General features: G+C 43.4%; 1 protein-coding gene across 1 annotated transcript; it reads right to left on the bottom strand.

Moving 5' to 3' along the window:
- Positions 1-4,448: 4,448 nt before the first annotated feature.
- LOC132824046 (glutathione S-transferase A-like) lies at positions 4,449-22,718 on the bottom strand. The gene is made up of 6 exons (XM_060838312.1): positions 22,468-22,718; positions 22,198-22,263; positions 17,573-17,678; positions 14,636-14,754; positions 12,782-12,870; positions 4,449-4,854 (listed from the first exon to the last, which is right to left on the bottom strand). The coding sequence occupies exons 1-6, from the start codon at positions 22,651-22,653 to the stop codon at positions 4,722-4,724; spliced, it is 699 nt and encodes a 232-aa protein (XP_060694295.1). The 5' UTR covers positions 22,654-22,718; the 3' UTR covers positions 4,449-4,721.
- Between the last annotated feature and the right edge of the window lie 808 nt (positions 22,719-23,526).

Here is a 23,526-nt window from a genome sequence, read left to right as displayed (position 1 = left end):
AGGTACCCATTATTCACAGGGACTTTTTAAAAGGTGCTCCACTTTTTTTGCGAAGCTCTGGGGTGTTGCAGTGTGTTATAGCCCATTAAACAGAGTCATGACATAGCTCTGTTTGTGGACGTTACGGTAGTTACTGTTGTAATTAAGAATCTGATCTGCGTATGTAGCCTTTCTATACACACTGGTAAGGAATTCACTGTTCGTTCATTCCACCAGTATGTCATGGGTAGCACGGTGGCACAGTGGTTGGCACTGCTGCCTCATAGCGCCAGAGACCTGGGTTCAATTCCCACCTCAGGCAACTGTCTGTGTGGAGTTTGCAGGTTCTCCCTGTGTCTGCGTGGGTTTCCTCCGGGTGCTCCAGTTTCCTCCCACAGTCCAAAAACATGCAGGTCAGGTGAATTGGCCATGCTAAATTGCCCAGAGTGTTAGGTGCTGGGGTAAATGTGGGGGAATGGGTCTGGGTGGGTTACTCTTTGGAGGGTTGGTGTGGACTTGTTGGGCCAAAGGGCCTGTTTCCACACTATAAGTGATCTAATATAAGAACAGGAGCTGGTTGTGGTTCTCTTCTTCTCTGGCAAACTTGATCCCTTAATAAGGTAGTATGTGCTTTCCAACTTGGACCGTTTGATGATAACAAAGGTATCATCCACATATCTGATCCATAGTTTGGGCTGGACCTGGGGGAAGTCTGTGCTTTCTAGCCTTTGCATTACTGATTCAGCAATAAGCCCAGACTTGGAGAGCCCATGGGTAACCCATTGATTTGTTCGTACACCTGGTCATTAAAGACAATATGCTGACTATCTTTGCTGATAGTTTCATTGGCAGTCTGGGTTGTGGATTTGTATAGAATTGTATTTCCTTCACCAGTGTAATGTTAGTAGAGGTGAACAGTACTGTAATGTTGATTTAGACCATCATTTCATCCTCATTGATTTTTGTATCTCTGTTGAGGAATCCCTGTTTTGAGTGGATGGAGTGTGTTGAACTCGTGACAAGATGGTTCAGTCTGTGGTGTAGCACTTTGTTGGTGTGCCTGCATCACCAGTGTCTGAGGGGGAGGTCTGGTTTGTGCGCTTGGGGAGGCTGTAAAAGCCGGGTGTTTGACCTTTGGGCTTGCTGTGAGTTTAGTCCAATTCCTGCTGGTTCCAGTTTACTTACTGTTGCTTTTGTTTGCTCCCTTTTGATTCCATCTATTTTCTGTTGGTTCAGTTTGACTCCCATTATTTCACTCTACCTCTTGGTGCATTCTATTTCCTGATTCTTCAGTCTGCCTCCTACTAGTTCAGATTGTTTCCTTTTGGCCCAGTCTCCTTCTGATTAGAGGGTTAAATGTAGTGAGGAGAATATGACAGAGGAATGTTGGTTGGTGAGTAGAGGGTGATAGGGGAATGTAGGTCAACGGATAGAGGGTGATACAGGAATGTAGATTAGTAGTGGAGTTTGATAGTGAAATGTAGTTCATTGCATAGAGGTTATAGACTAACACAGTACAGGGTTACAGAATAATGCAGATAATTGAATACAATATGATAGAGGAATGTAGGTCAGTGAGTATACAGTGATGAGGGTATATAGGTCACAATAGCGGATAGAAGAATGTGGGTCAGTGAGTAATGGGTAATAAAGTAATGTAAGTCAGTGAGTAGAGGATGTAAGGGGAATGTAGGTCAATGACTAGAAAGTGATACTGTAATATAGTGAGTAGAAGGTGATCGAATAATATAGTTCAGTGAGTGAGTAATGCAGGTCAGTGAGTAGAAGGTTAGAGAATGTAGATCAATGAGTAGACAGTGAATGAGAAGTGCTGATCAGTGAGTAAAAGGTGATTTGATTTGATTTATTATCATATGTACCTAGGTACAGAGAAAAGTGTTTTATGTGCAGTGCAGGTTGTACCATACAAAGTGCACAACATAGGAGAAAAGGGTGAGGAATACAATGTTACGTTTGCAGAAAAGGTATACCCGAGAGTAGGATCAACATTAAATTTAAGGCTCATTCAAAAGTCAAATAACAGCAGAGAAGAAGCTGTTCTTGAATCTGGTTGTACTTTTGTATCTTGGAAGAGGGTGGAAGAGAATGTAATTGGGGTGGGTGGGACTTTACATTGGTTCCTTTCCCGAGGCAGTTGGAAGTGATAGATAGGATGAATGGATGGAAGGCTGGTTTGCATGATGGACTGGGGCTTTGTTCATGACTCTCTATAGTTTCTTGCAGTCTTAGGAAGAGCAGTTGCCAAACCATGTTGTGATGCATCCAGATAGAATGCTTTCTATGATGCACATATAAAAATTGGTAAGAGAGTAGGGGAATAAACCTCAGTGAGTTAAAGATGACAAAGGAATGTCAGTCAGTGAGCAGATAAAGATAGGAGAATGCAGGTCAGTGAGTAGATGTTGTTACAGTCACCTAGGTGAGGGGTAATATAAGTCAGAGATTAGAGAGTGATACATTAATGTAGGTCAATGACTAGATGGTGTTACGGTAATGACGGTCAGTGAGTAAAGGGTGACTGATGAATACAGGTTAGTGAGTAGAGGGTAATAAGGGAATCTGTCCACGAGAAGAGGGTAACAAGAATATCAGTCAACAAATAAAGAGGGTTAGGGGAATGTAGGTCAGTGAGTAGAGGGTGATAAAGGAAAATGTATGTCATTAAGTTGAAGATGTTTAGGAATAATGTATAGAAGGTGATAATGGAATGTAGATCAACGATTACAGAGTGATAAACTGATGTGCATCAGTGAGTAGGTGATAAAAGAATGTAGGTGTGAGTAGACAGTGATACAGTAACGTAGATTCAATGAGTAGACAGTGAAAGAGGAATGTGGGTCAGTGAGTAGAGAGTGACACAGGAATGTTAATTCAGTGAGTAAAGGTAAATAGAGAAATGTAGGTCAGTGAGTGGATAGTGTTAAGAGGATTGTAGCTCAGTAACTAGAGGTGATATGGGAATGTCAGTCAGTGAGTACAGGGTGTCTGGGGAAAGTGAGTCCATGAGTTAAGTGATATTCTAATGTAATTCAGTGAATAGAACATGACAGAGGATATATAATCACAGATAATAGGCTGACAGAGGAATGTACGTCAGTGACTGGAGAGGGTGTTTAGAGATAGACTAATGTAGGTCAGTGAATAGAAGGTAATAGAGGAGAGTACAGGAATACAGACTGATCTACATCTGTGAATAGGTGATAGAGGAATGTTGGTCAGTGAGTAGACAGTGATACAGTAACGTAGATTCAATGTGTAGATGAAGAGAAAGTATGTCAGTGAGTAGAAAATGACACAGTAAAGTCAATTCAGTGGGTAGGGGGCGATAGAGAAATAAAAGTCAGTGACTAGTCGGTGATATAGAAATGTAGGTCGGTGAGTAGTGCACGTCAGTGATTCATGGGTGTTGCAGTAATGTAGATTTGTGAATACAGGTTGATAAAAGAATCTAGTTCAATGTGTAGAGAGTGAGAGAGTAATGTAGGTCAGTGAATAGAGAGTACATTTTTTGTACTCGCGGCACATAAACATTGGTTGGCCAGGTAACTATTGCCTGTCCCTGGTGAGCTGCGTCCTTGAACCACTGCAATCTGCATATTGACTCAGAATGTCATTAGAGAAATCCAGGATTTTAACACAGCGACAGTGAAGGAGTGGCAAGATATTTCCAAGTCAGGGTGGTGATTGGCTTGGAGGGGAACTTGCCCAGGCAGTGCTTTTCCCATGTGTCTGCTGCCCTTGTCTTTCTGGCTGGTAGTGGTCATGCATTTGGAAAGTGCTGGCGAAATATCTTCAGGGAATTTGCAACAGTGCTGTAGAATTACAAAGTCTAACAACAACTTGGCAAGCTTCATTCTGCTAATGGTATTGCATTCAGTCAGCACTGTCACAGAAAATGATGTAACTATTGGGTTACTCCAAGTTAGACCAACAAAAATGGCAGCAGACAATTCAATGCAAGGGAATCAGTACTGGAACAGCTCATTCCATTGGCATTTTGGGGGTGAAGTCCCAATGAACAGCTCTTGTTTTGTAAGAATGATGTATACGATTGGGTAAACTATTAATTCTCCTGTAGTAATTGTCTCTGCTAGAAATGACTGTTGGAAAGATGTTATTAAGTTCCTCAGAGCCTCTTTGCTGATTTACTGTGTGGCATGAGATTGTTAGGGTGGGCTTCATCGTAGTCTCTCATCATGTGAAAATGAAACAGAAATCAAGAACAGCAAACAACAGATTAACCCTTACAGACTTATCACCATCCACACTGTAAAAGGCACCCTGAAGAGGAGGGAGTGACTTCCAATGGGCTTGCTGACTGGTCCCCTGTAATGTCAGTGGAACATTCCCAGAAAACAGTATTGACTTTGGTAGGGCACTAGAGTGTGGGAAGATAATAATTCTCACCACAAATATGCCTGTGAAGGAAAAGTATATCATTCAACATATTTCATATCAAGTCTTTATTTTTGCTACAAAGTACCTTTTCTTATTAACAATGATTGTACCGTGACACCCAGATATTGAAATGAATATAGCTCATCCATCTGATATGTTTAATAAAACCTACAGTCCCAGGAGTAAACAAGACAAATTAGAATTTGCCTCCCTGTGAAACAGCATGTACTGTATCAAAGAGGATATAATAAATGGTACGATGATCACTCTGTTCATAGGGGATATGTTATTTTAGTCAGAACAGGACAGTGCTAGATGGCAGCTCAGACCTCTTTCAAGGGGTCTATGGTTGGAGGAGTTTCCTTCCAGTGAGGGGGCCAGGTCGCCTGGATACTGGGTCGCTCCTTCACTCGATTGTAATAATCAAGCAGGTATGGATATCGCTTCTGCGACAGTCTACAATCCAAAGTTCATAAACAAGCATTAGAGTTTTAGCATTACAGGTTTTAAATCAAGTTATCTGGTCTTCAGAATTAAGACACCACATTCCAGGCACCCACCGTGCTGAATGTAGAAAACGTTCCTTGCAAATTTTCTTTAAACATCTTGCACCCTCACCTTAACCTATGCACTCTAGTATCTGACATTTCCACCCCGGGAAGAAAGAAACTCTTGACTACCCATCCAAACTATGCCTCACAATTTTATAATCTTTAACCAGGTCAACCCTCGGCCTTCACAGCTCGACCAAAAACAATCCAAGTTTGTCCAACCTCTTTTATAGCTAATACACTCTAATCCAGGCAACATTCTGATGGACTTCTTTTGCAATCACTCCAAATCCTCCATATCCTTCAGGTAGCAATTGTAATGAGGTCAACCAGATGGACCTCAGTGTACAAGTTCCCTGTTTGGACCAGATTAACACCCCCAGTTAGGGATCCCTGGCTGAAAAATAAAAACAGGAGTGGCAGACATCCTGTTCACTCTGACAGCGTGCTCAGAGGGAGCTGAATTAGTGTGCATCTTCATATATGCACATATTGTGCATATGTGAATAAAGGGTGGCTTGGTGACACAATAGCCTCCTCTGTGGAGTTATTTCAATAGCAACAAGAGTAAAGCATGCACTGGAAGGGATTTGCTTGCAACAGCCATCTTTGAGTTGGGGGGTAAGCATTTCTGGCATCATGCTTTTATTTGGCAAACTTGACTCATTTGATCCTGCCAAAGATTGACCCAGTATGTGGAAAGAAAGTGCTACTTTTGCCAAAGAAATCAGGGGCAGGTGAAAAGTAACAAATACAGCTGACAGCTTTTCTCATTATTAGAAGCCTAACTTTCCGAGGCACCAGATACCAAAACCTTTCAAGAGTTGACAGATTTAGTTAAGGAATATTATGATCCCAAACCTCCTCTAATTCTGAAATATTATCAGTTTTACTCAGCAATTCCAGAAGAACTGAATCAGTCAGGATTTCTGACGAGGTTAGATCAACTGGCAGAGGCATAGGACTTTGGTTTAACCCTTAATGAGATGCTGACAGACTGTCTGGTATGTAGGATTAATGATATAACCATGCAAGAGCGCCTACTAATCCAACTGGACTTCAAACAGGCATGACAACTGGTTTTACCATTGGGAAAATACAGGAAATGGAGTATATGAGTTGCAGGGATTTTCAATGGAAGTAGACACCCTCGCAAATCCAATTGAGCTTGGGGAATACTATTTATGTGAAGGCAATTGTATAATCTCAGTTAGTACATATCCTGAACAGAGGGACTCTAGGTCAGCCATAGCAAAACCAAGCCTCATCTAAATGTTAAAACTTGGATTAAGGTAGGCAAGACATTGTGATTGCTGCAGGTAAATAGACTCGAGACATCAAAAGAGTCCCATTAGACTTAAGTGGAGTAACGGAACTCATAGGCTGATATGCAGGAGAGTGCACACCCTGGAAAATTCAACTACATCTGGGATGAAACAGTTAAATGGCTCAATAACATTCAAATCAGAACCAAACAAAATAAACATCTGGTTAAACAGACACCCAGTTCTACTACAGAACCATTTCAGTGATTGCAGAACCAATATTTAAACAAAATTCTCTCTGGGCTCTAACCCTCGGGTTTGTGCAAGGCATCGTCAGACTGAGAACCAATTTCAGGGAACCTGTATAGATAGGGGGTAGAACTTTGCTTCAGGTCTTTTATGATTGTAGTAAGAGGTTCAGGCTCAACCGTGATGGGGCAAATTTGGTTGAGAAAGAGTCACTGAGTGCAGACAGTGGTTTAGAGGTCAGCACTGCCCCAGCCCCCTCCTCATAGCACTAGGGTCCTAAGTTTGATTCTAACCTGGGTGACTGTGCAAATTCCACACACATTCTCCCAATGTCTGTATTTCCTCCCACAGTTGAAAGATGTGCAGTTGGGTGGATTGACTATTGGAAATGCAGAGTTGCAAGGATAGGACGCAGGGAGTCTGGATGGTATGTGCTGCAGAGGATCAGTGTGGACTCGATAAGCTGAATAGCCTGCTTCCACACTCTATACATTAGATGATTCTAGATTGGCTCAACATTTTTCAATTGGAAAATGGCTGCCGGAAGGAAGTCCTAAATAATTTCCCTAATGTTTTTCAGGAAGGTTTAGGGACTACCAAAGGAACCAAAGCCACTTGCATGTTGAATGGAAGTAATTCTATGTTTCTGCAAGGCCCCACACACTACCATTTGCCAGAGCCAGAAATCAGAAGGCTGGAAAGCGAAAGAATCATCAAACCAGTCAGTCTGCAAAATGGCCAGCATCCATCATATAGATTGTGAAACCTAATGGCTCAGTTCACCTTTGTGTGATTTTAAACATAGCAAGCTGCTTTTCGCTGCTAGGTAAATAGTCAATCCCTTGCACAGAGGATTTATACACAATTTGGGAGGGGGGTGGGGGCGTGGGCGTTGTCTGTGATGAAGCTGGACATGGGCCATGTGTACTTGCGATTCTGATTAGATGAAAATTCTATGAAGTATGCTACAACTAATATCCACAAGGGTTTGTACCAATATACAAGGCAGCCATTTGGGGTATGGTCAAACTGTGCCATTTTATAGCAGACAATGGAGAGCATTTTACAATGTCTACCACAGATCACAATTTATCTAGATGACTTGCTAATTAGAGGGAGGACTAATAAAAACCACTTAGACAATTTGGACCTTGTCCTTAGATGTTTCACTGACATGGGTGAACGCCTTAGAAAGAAAAAGGTGTGCTCCAGATACTCCAAGTGACCCACTTCGGTAATAGATTGGACAAAACCAGGTTACATCCATTGAACGATAAAGTGAGGGCAATCAAAAGGTGCCTCCGCCCCCGCGTCTTTCCTTTGGCTGATGAATTATTAAAGAAAGTTCATACTCAACCTGGCCTCCCTCCCAGCACCTTTGCACAAACTTTTAAAAAGAGTAAGTCTTGGAAACAGACACAAAACCAAGCCATGGCTTTCAAGGAAGTGAAGAAGCTGCTATCATCCTCTAAAGTGTTCACACCCTCTGATCCCAAACGAGATCTGGTAATAACATGCGCTGCCTCCCTGTGCAGCATCAGGATAGTATTAGCTCATAGGTGGCCCAATGGAAAGGAATGGCCCTTCGCATATGGATCCAGGACTTTGGCTAATGCAGACCGTAAATACCTCCGGATAGAAAAGAAAGGTTTGGTGGTCATTTTTGGAGTCAAAGTGCCACCAATACCTCTAACAGACATGCATTTGTAATAATAGTAAACAACAAAGCCTTGCTAGGTCTACTGAAAGAGGACAAGGTTGTGCTGCCCATTGCTTCAGCTCAAATCCAGCAGTGGGCTCTACTAGCAAATGCATATAATTACAAGTTGGAACACTGTGCAGGAGGCCAAGTAGTAAATGTTGATGCATGAGCTACATCCCCCTGGCAGATACACCATCAGTGGTATTGCCATTGGAAAGTCTGTAATCGTTTTAAATTTTCTGGACACTTCCAGTCCACAGCTGCCAATATCACACTTTTAATGGCCTGGTCCTAGCAAAATTGAAACAGTTGGTAGTGATGGGGAAAACAAAGGAGCCATCACAACCAGAACTAAAACCTTTTTTGGACCCAGAGGGACCAGATCACAGTGCAGGCATACTATTATGTGGAGCAAGAGTGATTGTGCTGAGCAGAAGTTGCTGACACATACTGCCTCAACTCCACCAGGGCATCCAGGGGTTTTCAAAAGGAAAATATTGGTGAGTAGTTATGTCCAGGATTAGATGAGGCATTGGTGAGGTAGTGTCCAAAGTGCCAACAAGGACAAAACTACCACCAGCAGCTCCTCCAGATAAACCCTGGACTCGATTACACATTGAGCCCATGAAAGGACTTGCAGAGTCAATGTTCATAGTCATTGTGGACGCCCACCCAAAGTGGCTGGACATGCACAGAGTTCATTCACCAAACACAAGGATGCTGACAGAAAAACTGTGGGCATCTTTTACAATACACGGACTCCAGAAGTGTTGATCACAGATAACAGGCGATCATTTACCAGCAGGGAACTGGAGTATTTCCTAAAATTGTGTAAGGACAGCTCCAAACCATCCATCATCCACTGGTCTGACAGAAAGAGCAGTTAAAAACTTCAAAGGCAGGCTTAAAGTAACAATTTATGGAGTCATTAGAAACTATACAGTCTTAGTTCCTCCTATTTGATTATAGGACTACCCCTAAAACATCTGTAGGGACAGCTCCAGCAGAGTTGCCAATTGGGAGAAGACTCAAACTTGAGGTTTTTTTGCGGAAACAAGAAGATTGATGAAAGCAGAGCATTGGACTATATGGACTTCAGTAAGCTGTTCAACAAGGTTCCGCATTGCGGACTGTTTAGCAAGGTGAGGAGTACAGGGAGACTAGCCATTTGGATACAGAACTAGCTCAAAAGGTGGGTGACAGAGGCAGGTTGTAGAGGGTGGTTTTCCGAAGTGGAGGCCTGTGACCAGTGGTGTGCCACATGGGTCAGTGCTGGGTCCACAGCTTTTTGTCATTTACATAAATGATTTGGATATGAACATAGGAGATATGTTTAGTAAGTTTGCATGACAGCAAAATCGGTGGCATAGTGGACAGTGAAGAAGGTGACCTCAGAGTACAGTAGGTCCTTGATCAGGTGGGCTGATGGGCTACAGAGTAGCAGGTAAGGTTTAATTTAGAAAAAATGTGAAGTGTTGCACTTTGGAAAGGCAAATCAGGACAGGACTTAAAACACTAAGTGGGGAGTGTGGTTGATCAAAGAGACCTCGGAGTGCAAATTCATAGTTCCTTGAAAGTAGAGTTGAGGTAGATTGGATAGTGAAGGTAGTGTTTGGTATATTTGCCTTTATTGGTCAGTGCATTAAGTATAGGAGTTGAGCATCATGCTGCGGCTGTACGGGACATTGGTTCGGCAATTTCTGGAATACTGCATTCAATTCTGGTCTCCCTGCTCGGAAAAATATTATGAAAGGGTTGAAAAGATTTACAAGGATGTTGCCAGGATTGGAAGGTTTGAGTTATAGGAAGAGGCTGAATAGACTGAAGCTATTTTCCCTAGATCATCAGAGGCCAAGAGGTGACCTTAGAGAGGTGTATAAAATCACGAGAGTCATAGATAGGGTGAACAGGCAAGGCATTTTCTTCAAAGTTTGAGAGAAGATTTGTAGCTCGGGTGCTCGTTGTTGTGGTTCTGTTCGCCGAGCTGGGAGTTTGTGTTGCAGACATTTCGTTCCCTGTCTAGGTGACATCCTCAGTGCTTGGAAGTCTCCTGTGAGTGAACGCCACACTCACAGGAATCCGATTTACTAGAGAGGAAGAAAAGGACAACCAACTCCCATTCCTAGACGTGATGGTACAGAAAACACCTAACGGAGAATTCACCACAAAAGGTATACAGGAAAGTCACACACACAGACCAAGTCCTAAATTATGAAAGCAACCACCCCAACACACACACACAAAAGAAGAAGTTGCATCAAGACACTATTCACAAGGGCCACAACACACTGCAGTACACCAGAACTGCAAAAAGAGGAAGAAGAACACCTCTACAATGTATTCGTCAAAAACAGATAACCCTGCAATTTCATCAACAGATGCCTAAGAGAAAGACAATGGAATGAGGACATGCCACAACCCAAAGGACTAGCCACACTACCATACATCAGGAGCATTTCCAAACTGACAGCCAGACTACTGCGACCACTAGGACTCATAACAGCACACAAACCAACAGCCGCTCTCAGACAACAACTCACCAGAACGGAGGACCTGATACCCAATGTAGTGTACAAAATACCATGCAAGGACTGCACAAAACACTACATAGGACAAACAGGAAGACAGGTACCGATCCGCATCCATGAACACCAACTAGCCACAAAACGACATGACCAGCTATCCTTAGTAGCCACACACGCAGATGACAAGCAACATAAATTTGACTGGGACAACACTACTATTATAGGATAAGTCAAACAGAGATCAGCCAGGGAATTCCTAGAGGCATGGCACTCATCCACAGATTCAATCAATAAGCACATCAACCTGGACCCAATATACTGACCATTGCAACGGACAGCTAGAACTGACAACTGGAAGTGGCAGATTCAAACCACTATAAACGCCGGAGGAAAGATCACAGAAGCGCTTCACAGGAGGCTCCCGAGCACTGAGGGTGTCACCTAGATAGGGGACAAAATGTCTGCAACACAAATTCCCAGCTCGGCGAACAGAACCACAACAAAGTATTTTCTCCTCCCAGGGTAGCAGAGTCCAAAACTAAAGGGTTTAAAGGTGAGTGTGGAAAGATTTAAAAGGGACCTAAGGGCCAACGTTTTCATGCAGAGGGTGGTGCATGTATGGAATGAAGTGCCAGAGGAAGTGGTAGAGTTTGGTACAGTTAATTAAGTTAGATCTGGTTTTCCCAGACATGGTGGTAGAGGCTGAAATTGAAACAAGAATACCAATGCCGGACAGAAGACACTGCTAAGTGAGAGAGACAGTTTACTTCAGTTTGGTGTAGGAACCAAGGGATAGCATGATTAAGAGACATAGTCGACACGAAGTCAGGTTCAGTGACATACAGAGTTCAGGTAGGTCCGACAGTCCTGAGCAAGCCATAAACCATATGAAAGCTGCAAACTTACAAATGGTGTCCAGCTCCTCGACAGCCTTTCTAACTATTCCAAAATGCATGGGGTCTCCCTCTCTGTCAAGCATTGAAGATACCTCAGAATCTGAGATAGACACAGCAGATGCCACTGCCTTGGCTGAAGAGGACACAAAGGTCTCAGACAAGAGCACAGCAATCTTGTGGGAGGCACGGTGGCACAGTGGCTAGCACTGCTGCCTCACAGCGCCTGTAGACCCGGGTTCAATTCCCGACTCAGGCGACTGACTGTGTGGAGTTTGCACGTTCTCCCCGTGTCTGCGTGGGTTTCCTCCGGGTGCTCCGGTTTCCTCCCACAGTCACAAAGATGTGCGGGTCAGGTGAATTGGCCAAGCTAAATTGCCCGTAGTGTTAGGTAAGGGGTAAATGTAGGGGTATGGGTGGGTTGCGCTTCGGCGGGTCGGTGTGGACTTGTTGGGCCGAAGGGCCTGTTTCCACACTGTAAGTCTAATCTTCTCTTTTGTCTCCCTCAGTATCCTGGGATAGATTTCATCAGGCCAGGGAGATTTATCTACCTTACTGTTTTTCAAGACAATCAACTTCCTTCTTAATAAATCGACATCCCCAGAATATCAACATACATATCCCTAACCTCACCATTATCTATATCCTTGTCCTTGATGAATGTCAATGTGAAGCACTCATTAAGGACCTCACCCATTTCCTCTCGCTTGCTATGAATCTACCCTTTCCACAGTTATTCTCTTACCCCTAATATACATGTAAAATGCCTGGGCATTCTCCTTAATTCCACTTGTCTCAGTTAAAAATGACACAACAACAGGTTATAGTCCAACAGGTTTATTTGGAGGTACAACTTTTCGGAGCGCTGCTCCTTCATCACCTGATGAAAGGAGCGGTGCTCCGAAAGTTTGTACCTCCAAATAAACCTGTTGGACTATAACTTGGTGTTGTGTGATTTTTAAACTTTGTCCACCCCAGTCCAACACTGGCACCCCCATATCATGGCTACATGCCAAGGATATTTCACTACCCCTTCTAGTCTTCTTAATTTCTAGTTTAAATTATTTTCTGCTTCCTTTATCCTTCCTGAGGGCCTTGCCAGGAATGAGTACTCTACCTAACCCTCGAGATATTGAACCAAGACAGAGGTTTCTACGGAGATATTTCACATTCAACAATAAAACTGTCAGTAACTTACCCAAATCGGACACACAGGGCCAGGTGTGGGAACAGCATGATATCAGCCATGGTGAAGTTTTTCCCAGCTATATATGATTGGGGTCCCATCTGAAGACAAAAAAGGATGAGATTATATCTGTTCACTGATAAACCAAAAGCATTAGCTCTCTGTCAGACAGTTCCAATTCTAAGCGTTGAGGATCCACAGCCATCAATTTTGACTGGAACTGCTATAGAATGACCCCAGTATAGGGAGATGGAATTGGATACAATGGACAGTAACAGAAATCCAATTTTGCCAACAACTAGATTAAAATCAATTCCTATTCCCTCTGCAGTTGAATGCAAAGAGGAAACAGGAGTGTCTGCACAGAAAATGATAAGAATCAGAATCCCCAGTGTGGAAACAGGCCATTTGGCCCAACAAGTACACATTGAAGAGTGATCCACCCTATTACTCTATATGTACCCCTGACCTAACCTACACATCCTTGAACATTATGGACAATTTCACATGGCCATTTCACTCAACCTGCACATCTTTGGACTGTGGGAGGAAACTGGAGCACCCAGATGTAACCCATGCAGATACGAGGAGAATGTGCAAACTTCACACAGCGAGCCGCCCAAGGCTGGAAATAAACCCAGGTCTCTGGTGCTGTGAGGCAGCAGTGCTAACCACTGAGCCATCGTGCTGCCATGAAAAACTCTCAGAAGATCCCATTCATTTACGTCCAGCCATACTTATATACACCCATCAGTAAAAAGAAAATGAAGGCAATTTTAAATTTTGACACAAATATTATATTAAAGTTGGAAACCATTTGCCATCAGATTACTGATGATGATGATTCATACCCCAATTGCACACTGTGCCGCCAAGGCTCAAACTGCAAACTATAGAAGAATTTTGGGTTCAATTATGGGAATATCACAGCACACGTATCTGAATGGCACATACATTACTCTCATTAGTTCGGCCACATTTGGTATGTTGCAGTTCTGGTCATCACATTACCTGAAGGATGTGGATGCTTTGGAGAGGATGTAGAGAAGGTTTACCAAGATGTTGCCTGGTCAGGAGGGCTTTAGTTACGAGAGGCTGGAAAAACTCAGATTGTTTTCATGGAAAGACAGAGGCTGAGGCGGGGGCATCCTGACAGAGGTCTACAAAATTATGAGACACAGAGATAGAGTGGATAGTCAGAGGTTTTTGACCAGGGTGGAAAGGTCAACTACAAGAGGTTCAAGGTGAGAGGGGAAAGTTTAAAGAAGTGCAGATAAAATTTTTTACACAGTGCCTAGAATGCACTGCCAGTGGAGGTGGTGGAAGCAGATACATTAGCAATGTTTAAGGCATATCTTAATAGACACATGAACAGGAGGTGAACAGAGGCATAGCAACCATATATAGACAGTAAGTAGCAGGTCTAAGTAAGGATTAGGAATTAATGCGGGTTTGGTGGGCTGAAGGATCTGTTCCTGTCCTACATTGTATTGTATTAATATAATATTATGCCAATCATGTCCAAGGCATGGTTTTGAAGTCAGTCCAGGCCAACAGGATGCAAGTGTCCTGTTAACTGACCACAGGAACCTTAGTCAAACAGGACTGGTCAGCTTCAATCCCATTCCACTTGCTATGTGAAACAGGATTGGTCAATCTCAAACCCTCCCCCTCATTGAGGACAAATGATCAGTCCTCAGCAAAGACCTTACCTTCATCCCTCTCCTCCAAAGCTCATGTATCATCCCAAAGGTGGGGTGTGTCGAACTGAATACAATGCTACAGGTTGTTTATAACCCTCATTCTATACTGAAGCATCACTTGCTGCTCATTGTATTTCAGTTCCCTTTGAGATAAGAAACCTACCTTCCCTAGATATCCTTCCCAGAGGGTAAACTCGGATGTCAAGGCAACTTTATTTCTTGCCAGGGCACTTTCATGTCGCTCAGGTTCTGGGACCCTCCAATTGTAGAAAGCATAATCAGCTGCAGATACAATAACAATTAAATTAGAATGGGTTCTGCTCCCCAGTACATCCAGAATTCCATTCCCTACTGGATACTGTTCCAGTCTCACTGTTATTCAGGTGAGTTACTCACTGCTAACTGTCAATTTGGAACAATTCTTACAACAGGAACAAGGATAAACAACTCTCTTGCCTTTCCAAATTATCAGCTCCCAACTGGGAAAGCAGTGTACATGCAAATATAATTGTCTGAACCAGAGGTGTTTGCTGGGTTTTGCTAAGGAAGATTGTAAGAGGGACTTCTGAGGCCACAGATTGGCAGGAGTTGGGTCCAGCTTCAGGGAAATGGTGGAGCATCTGATAAACCATTTCACAGATTCATACGGCGCAGAAAAGGCCCTTCAGTCCATCGCATCTGCACCAACATAACTACCACTAAAAAGGTAGTAAGTAAGGACTGCAGATGCTAGAGATCAGAGTCGAGAGTGCGGTGCTGGAAACGTACAGCAGGTCAGGCAGAGAATCTCCTGCTCCTCGGATGCTGCCTGATCTGCTGTGCTTTTCCAGCACTGCGCTCTCAACTACCACTAAAGGTGCGCTAAAGTGTTATGATACTTGAAGTACTCATCCAGTACCTTCCCAGGCAATGCATTCCAGATTCCCAATGAGTGAAGAAGTTTATTCCCCAAATCCCCTCTGAATCTCCTGCCCCTTACCCTGTCGTAATTGACCCCTCAACTAACTGGTACAGCTGCTGTTTGCTCACCCTGTGCATATCGCGTATAATCTTATATAGCTCAATCATGTGTCCCCTCAGTCTTCTTTGCTCATTTAAAAAAAAATCCATGCCTATCTAGTTTCTCCTTAAAGCTCAATCTTCCCATTCCAGCTAACATCCTGGTGAACCTCCTTTGTATCCCATCTAATGCTATCATATCCTTCCCGTAGCGAGGTGAACAGAACTGCACACAGTACTCCAGCTGTAGCCTGACCAATGCTGTATATATTTCCAACATTACCTCCTTGTTCTTATATTTAATTACTCTATTTGGATCCTTAATCCATGGAAGCTCTTCCTGTTTTTTATTCTGAACAAAGTGTGTTGTGTGCAACGACTGTGCAAATGGGTTTCTGAATACTCCTTTACCATGTTCATAAACTTTTGCCAAAGTTTCACACATGAGCTTTAATTTTGCTGACTAATCTCATGGTACCTTATTGTATTGACCCGGATAGAAAACTGGTTGGCAGACAGGAAGCAGAGACTTGGAATAAACGGGTTCTTCTCAGAGAGGCAGGCAATGGTAAAGCAGGATGCCACAGGTTTAGAGCTAGGACCTCAGCTATTTACAATATACATTAATGATTTGGATGAAGAAATAGAATGCCAGATCTCCAAATTTGCAGATGACACTAAGCTGGGCAATATTGTGTGCTGTGAGGATGGTGTCAAGAGGCTGCAGGGTTACTTGGATAGATTGGCTGAGAGGGCAAATACAATATAATGTGGATAAAGGTGAGGTTCTCTATTTTGATCACAAATTCAGATTTTTCTTTTTTTGTTTTTTTTTCTCCTACACTCCCTCTAACTGCGGTAGTGCTTATTTTTCCCCAGCACCCATGATGTGTGTGTGCAGGTGCAAATTCAGATTATCATCTGTATGGTGTCAGTTTAGGAAAACATGAGGTGCAACGAGACCAGAGTGACATGGCGGAACAGTTAATGAAGGTTGGCGTGCAGGTGCAGCAGGCAGTGAGGAAAGCTAATGACATGCTTCCTTCATAACGAGAGGATTTACGTATCAGAGTAGGGATATCTTGCTGCAGTTATGCAGGGCCTTGGTGAGGCCACACCTTGAGTGTTTAATGCAGTTTTAGTCTCCTAGTCTGAGGAAGGACATTCCTTCTATTGAGGGGGTCCAGCGAAGGTCCACCAGACTGATTTCCCAGGATGGCCAGACTGACATATGAAAAAATACTTGGTCGACTGGGTTTGTATTCACTGGAATTTAGAAAAATGAGGAGGATCTCACAGAAACATAAAATCCTGATGGGACTGGGCAGGTTAGTTGCAGGAAGAATGTTCCTAATGTTGGGGAAGTCCAGAAAAAGGAGTCACAGTCTAAGAATCAGGGGTAAGCCATTCAGGACTGAGATGGGGAAGAACATCTTCACTCAGTTGTGAAGCTGTGGAATTCTGTCCCACAGGAAGCTGTTGGGGCCAGTTCATTAGATAGATTCAAGTGGGAGCTGAATGTGGCTCTTGCATTTAAAGGTATCAAGATACAGAGGGATTGGGATACAGAGATTGCATGATCAGCCATGGTCATATTGAACGGTAGTGCAGGCCCAAACGGGTCAAATGGCCTACTCCTGTACATATTTTCTATGCTCTGATCCTCCCTTTTCCTTCTACCTTGTTCCACTTCAACCATCACCAACTTTACCGTCCCTCAGCATCTTATGCTCTCTCTCCCTATATGCTCCTTTGCCATTTTACCCTCTTTTCCTTCTGGACTACTCTAAATTTTGTACCCCCCACTTTCCTTAGTCCCCTCCACCTCCTTCCTGTCTCACCTGCCCGTTCTTCATCACTCCTCCGTCCCTCTACTCCACACTTTCCTTTCCCCTCATTACCCTCCCAACAATATTCAGCATCCCCACCCTCCCACCGCATGTTCCTTCCACTTCATCACTCTCCCCAACAATATCTAGGATCCAACAGCAACCTTACTCCAGTCTGTCCACCTCCTGAAACCCACTGCACAGAACACGAGTGAGTTGCCCAGGCTGAATGAATGAAACAGTGATACAATGGTTCAGAATGAGGAACTTACCCATCTTCTGATGCAGAGTTATAACCTCAAACATTCTCTGGTAGACCAGAGCCTGTTCGGCTGGTGCGTCTGGGATCAGTTGGTTGCCTTGGGATTTATACTGACTCTGTAGGGCCGAGGAGGAGGGAATTGGGAAAGAAAGACCAGATAAACATGCAAAGCAATCCTGAGGAATATTTTGTTGAGAGCTATTTGAATACATTTGCTTTCCTGTTCATGTAGTTAGCCAGGGCACAAACTCCCAAATGTCTGGTCATTTCTGCACCTGGACCTGGTTTATCTGGCAGTAATGGTTAAATAGGCAGAGATAAAGTTGCTAACGCCACGAGATATATTTCACAACATATCTGATATTTCACTGGCCTGATGGCTTTAAGAACAGTCGAAACTCAATTATATCACACGGCATGAATAATCCCCTTATATAAGCACAAGAATATTCCAGCCAGTTTTAATTGAGTTTCAAAATTAATTTGGATGTTGGTGTACGATTTGATGGAACACAAGAAAAGCAACCAATTTAGGAACTGATTTACACCTAACTGGTGTTGGCTTAGTTAATACAGTGATGCACTTTACCAGTCCTGAGAATATTGCTGGGGGAGAGGAAAGAAATACTTTACCTACCATTTGAGAAAAAGTACTAGGGAAATTAATTGGGCTAAAGGCCAATCAATTCAGTGGGCCTGATGTATTGCATCCTAGAACTGTAAAGGAAGCAGTGATAGTGAATGTAATGATAGTAACAATGGTGGTAATCTTTCGAGAGTCCTCAGATTCTGGAAATGTTCCAGAGGATTGGAAAAATGCCAACATAACACATTTAATCAACAAGGGAGGCAGACAAAAACATAACTGTAACTTCATGTCAACTCAGATGAAGAGTCATCTAGACTCGAATGTTAGCTTACTGTCTCCAATGGATGCTGCTTGACCCACTGTGATCTCCAGTATTTGTTGTTTTCAGAACAGATAACTATAGCTCAGTTAGATTAACATTTGTTACAATCTATTATAAAAGGATGCAATAACATTTAGAAAAATGTAATATGATCAGACTCAGCATGACTTTATGAAGGAGAAATCATCCTTGACAAATTTATTACTTATTTGAGGTGGGAACAATCAGGACAGATAAAGGTGAACTAGTAGATGATTATTTGGATTTCCAAAAGGCATTCAATAAAGGGCGACACAGTGGCTCAGTGGTTAGCACTACTGAGACCTGAGTTCAATTCCAGCCTTGGGCGACTGTCAGTGAGGAGTACATACATTCTCCCTGTGTCTGCGTCGGTTTCCTCTGAGTGCTCCCACAATCCAAAGATGTGCAGGTCAGCTGAATGGGCCATGCTAAATTGTCCACAGTGTTCAGGGATGTGTAGGTTAGGTGCAGTAGTCAGGGGTAAATGTAGAGTAATAGGGTTGGAGAATAGGTTTGGGCGATATACGCTTCAGAGGGTCAGTGCGGACTTGTTGGGCCGATGGGCCTGTTTCCATTCTGTAGGGATTCTATTATTCTACTACATATAAGGTTACTTAATATGATTAGAACTTATGGTGCTGGAGATAATAGATGAGTATGGATAGATAATTAGCTAACTAATTGAAAACAGATTTGGGATAGAGTGGGCAGATTTAGGCTGTCAACCTGTAATTAGTGGGGTCACAGGGATAAGATGGGACAGAATGGTTTACAATGTGTTAATGATTTGGAAGAGGGAAGCAAATGAACGGTTGTCAAGTTTGTAGGTGGCGCAAAACAAAATAGGTGGGAAAACAAATAGTAAGCCATAAATAGTTTACATGGGGCTATTGACAGCTAAGGTGAGTGGGCAAATTCTTGGCAGGTGAAATACTGGATGGGAAAATAGGAGGTTATGCACTTTGGCAGGAAGAATTCTTTAAAAAACTGATTATTATTTTAAATGGGCACAGACTGTAGAAAACTTTCACATAAAAGGATTTAGGCATCCTCATGAATGAATCACAAAAAGCTAGTATCCACGTTCAGCAGGTAATGGGGAAGGCAAATGGAATTGGCCTTTATTGGAAAGGAAATGGAATATAAAAATAAATCTTACTAAAACTTCACAACACATTAGTCAGGCAAAACCTAGGAAAATGGGAACAGTGTTTGATCCCCCTTATCTAGGAGGGATATGCTGCCATTTGAGGCATTCTAGAGAAAGCTCAGTAGACATTTAGCTATGGAAGAATTTTCTTATGAAGAGAGATTAAGTTGGGTTTGTATTCATTAGAGTACAGAAGAATGAGAGGCAAACTTATTGAAACTTGAAATATTCTGAGGGGGTACAGACAGGGTAGATGTAGAGAGGTTTCTTTCCTTTATAAGTGTCCAGGACCAGAGGGCCTAATTTCTGAGCAAGACCATTTAAGACAAATGAGAAGGAATGACTTCTCACAGAGGGTAGTGAATCTGTGGAATTCTTCACTGCTGAGGGGTGTTGAGGCTGGGCTGCTAAGTATATTCAAAGCTGAGACAGACAGACTTTTAATCAATAGGATAATGGAAGGAAGTGGAGTTGAGGATTACCAAGTCAGCCATAATCTCACTGAATGGAAAAACAGACTTAATGTACCAAATGGCTTAGTTCTGTTTCACCAAAGTTGATAAACATCTGAACCTGATTTTGAAACTCCATAAAGACTGCAAAAGACTCCAAAATCAGACTGCTAACCTGTAACTTCATACATGTCTTTAATTTGGACCTACTATCAAACATAAACACCCTCCATGTTAGGTCACTCACCAGAAGCTTGCACTGGCACCATAGTACAAAACTCAGTCCCATTGGGCTACCAATGCAGTCCAACAGCAGAAAACATCAGAAATAGTCAGCAGGTTAGGAAATGTCCTCAGGAAGAGAAAGACAGAAATACAGTTCAGGGTTTAGGTCATCATGACGATCAAAAGTTAGTAAATGACCAGGTTTAAACCATGCACAGAAGCAAGGAAAGGAGAGGATGAAACATAAGGGAAGGTCAGAGATAGGTGGGAGGCTGGAAAGATGAAATAATAGAAGGAATGATGGAAGCAGACAAGAGAGACAAGGTGAGGGTTTCCACTGGATGGTCCGGTTTCCTCCACAGTCCAAAGATGAAGAGCTCATTCCTGATGAAGGGCTTATGCTCAAAACATTGACTCTCCTGCTCCTCAGAAGCTGCCTGACTGGCTGTGCTTTTCCAGCATCACACTTTTTGACTTTGATCTCCTCCATCTGCAGTCTTCACTTTCCCCACAGACAAAGGTGTGCAAGTTAGGTGGATTGCCATACTAACTGGCCATAGTGTTCAGGGATGTGTAGATTAGCTGTCTTAGCCATGGGAAATGCATGGTTACAGGAATGGGGTCATGGGACAGGTCTGGGTGTGATGGTCTTGGAGTGTTGGTGTGACCTGTTTCCGCACTATGTGGAACAGGAGTAAATGGGAAAACAGAAACTTGTCAGGAGCTGCAATGACATGTCTCAGGTGAGGGGTGAGGTTGAGAAGTTGGGTGTCCGCAGCCAGGATGGGAATTAAACTTGCACATTAGTGCTGGTGTCACTCTGTATTACAAACCACCATCCAGCTGATGGAGTTAACCCGGCCCCTTATTATTTCTGGGGAATGGTCAGTGCCCTCATCTCCTGTGGTTATCTGCCTCCAATGCAACTGATCCTAATCTCACTTCAACCTATTTCCGCCAAGGTCATAAACAAGACAGGTGTGGTACTCCCAAACTTTCAACCTGTTCCTGTTGGGACACAATTCTTTCCTACCTCAACTTCCACATTTCTTCCTGTCCAGTCTCACCCTGCCAATATCCGAGGATCTTCTGAAAGCTTTCGTTTGTTCCCAATCTACTGGGACCACCCCCCCACCCCCAACACACATATACACACACACACACAAAATGGGACCCTCCCCTCTCTCGCCCCTGTCCCCAATCCAATGGGGCCCTCCCCTCTCTCACCTCTGTCCCCGGTCCAATGGGACCTTCCCCCCCCCCCCCCATTACCTTTGTCCCCAGTCCACGGACTGTGTCAGCGCCACTTCTCACCATGAGCTGGAAATTTTCATCAAATTTGATTCCAGTTTAGGAGACAGAAGTATAAAAACTGGGAAGTGACATGCTGGTTTTCGGTTAAGGGGGTCAAAAGGAGCGCCAGCAACATGTTCTAGAAACAAAGAACTGCGGATGCTGGAAATCGAAACAGAAATCGCTGGTGACTCTCAGCAGCTCTGGCGACATTTGGAAGGAGAAAGCAGAGTGAACGTTTCGGCTCCGGTGACGCTTTCTCTCCAGAGACGCTGCCAGACCTGCTGACTCCTTCCAGCATTTGTGTTTACTTTGGCCCTATTCCTCCCTGGAGTAGTGTGTGTCCATTTTTGGACCAATGGCCAGGAGGAGCTCAGTGAGTGCCTTAGCTACTCCCCCTTGGGAGGCTTCACAGCAATCTGCGGATTGCACTTTGGGGCAGGTTCGGTCCTGCCGTGTGCCGTGTGCCGGGTGATCCAGCAGGAGAACCCACGGCCTCTCAATAATGGAACTCCCCGATTGCCTAGACTCGAGAGGACTGGAACTTGACGCTGTGTCTTGTTTCGATCGGGCCGATTCTTACCTCCAGGTACATGCAGGCTGCGAAAGACTCGTTCACAATGTTCCCGTTGTGCTTGAAGCTTGGCAGCTGCAATATATTTTTAAAAAGAGGGGTAATTACTCCACAAGGTCGAAAATCCCGCACAGGTTTCACCTCCAGACTGACTTGAAAGTGGTTCCTTCCGAATTAAAAGTTTCAGAACTGCGAGCTGCCCACTTGTACTGGACTAAAACCGATTAGAGACTTCGAATCGATTAGAGAATCCTTTGAGATGATTAAAAGCCGCCTTACTTGTCCTCTGGGATTCAGAGCCAGCACCTCCGGTGACTTGTGTTCCTGCTTGTCAAAACACAGCAATTTCTGTGGGATCCCAAATAGTTTCTTCTCTTGCAAGGCGATCATGATTCTCCAACAGGGAGGGGAGCCCGAACCCCAGTACAAGATAGTGTTGTCGGCCATTGTGCAGCTCACACTCATTAACTAACTGACTAGTTAGCTAACACGCCGAACTCTTTTCTGCAAAGTCATCACCCCACCCACCGTTTTATGAGTTTATGGTCACCTGATCAGCAATATCGCAATTCAGGAAATGACATTGCAAAAATAAATCAATAAAAAAACTGTGCGCCCATTCACCTGGATTAAAAATTACAAAGGACTTTCACTTCCATTGATAAGGTTATCTTGCTGACAGCGACTCAGTGGGAGAGAACCTGTTGGTTTATTAGAAACGTACTACAGTGTAACACCTCGGAGCAGGAGCCCATCGAGTCTGGTCCGCAATTCAATGAGATAATGGTTGATCTGATAATCCTGGGCTGTACTTTCCTGTCTTTTCTCCACAATCCTTGATTTAATTACTTATTAAAATTCTGTCAGCTATGAAAATACCTCACCTCAACAGTCCTGTAATGACTTCCACAGATCCACAATCCTCGGAGAAGAATTTCTCTGTTTAAATGGGCAATCCCTTATCTGAGATTATGCCCTCTGGTCCCATACTCTCCTAAAAAACCCAACAACTTTTCCACGTTTACCCTGTCAAATCCTCCAGCAACCTTGTATGTTTCAACAAGGTTACCTTTCATTCTCCTAAATCCCAATGAATATAGGCTTGATCTACATAATCTCTCTTTAGAGAATAATCTGTCCTAGCGAGCCTTCTCTGGACTCCTTCCACTGCCAGGATTCCTTTCTTGAGGTAAAGGGCCCGAAACTATTCACAGTATTCCAGCTGTGGTCTGACTAGTGCTTGGTGTGGTTTGGGCAAAACTGCCCTATTTTCATACTCCATCCCCCTTGTGCACATTCCATTTGACTTCCCTATTACCTGTTGAACTTGCACAGTAT

This window comes from Hemiscyllium ocellatum, chromosome 17 (assembly GCF_020745735.1).
Source record: "Hemiscyllium ocellatum isolate sHemOce1 chromosome 17, sHemOce1.pat.X.cur, whole genome shotgun sequence".
NCBI lineage: Eukaryota > Metazoa > Chordata > Chondrichthyes > Orectolobiformes > Hemiscylliidae > Hemiscyllium > Hemiscyllium ocellatum.
This window is presented reverse-complemented; position numbering and strand designations above follow the sequence as displayed.

Excerpts from the sequence above, each read along its gene's own strand:
- LOC132824046 (XM_060838312.1), bottom strand. The coding sequence starts at position 22,653 with ATGAGTGTGAGCTGCACAATGGCCGACAACACTATCTTGTACTGGGGT. Across the intron at positions 17,679-22,197 it reads CAGCCTGCATGTACCTGGAG|AGTCAGTATAAATCCCAAGG; the intron begins GTAAGAATCGGC and ends TCGGCCCTACAG. Across the intron at positions 14,755-17,572 it reads AACTCTGCATCAGAAGATGG|CTGATTATGCTTTCTACAAT; the intron begins GTAAGTTCCTCA and ends TTGTATCTGCAG.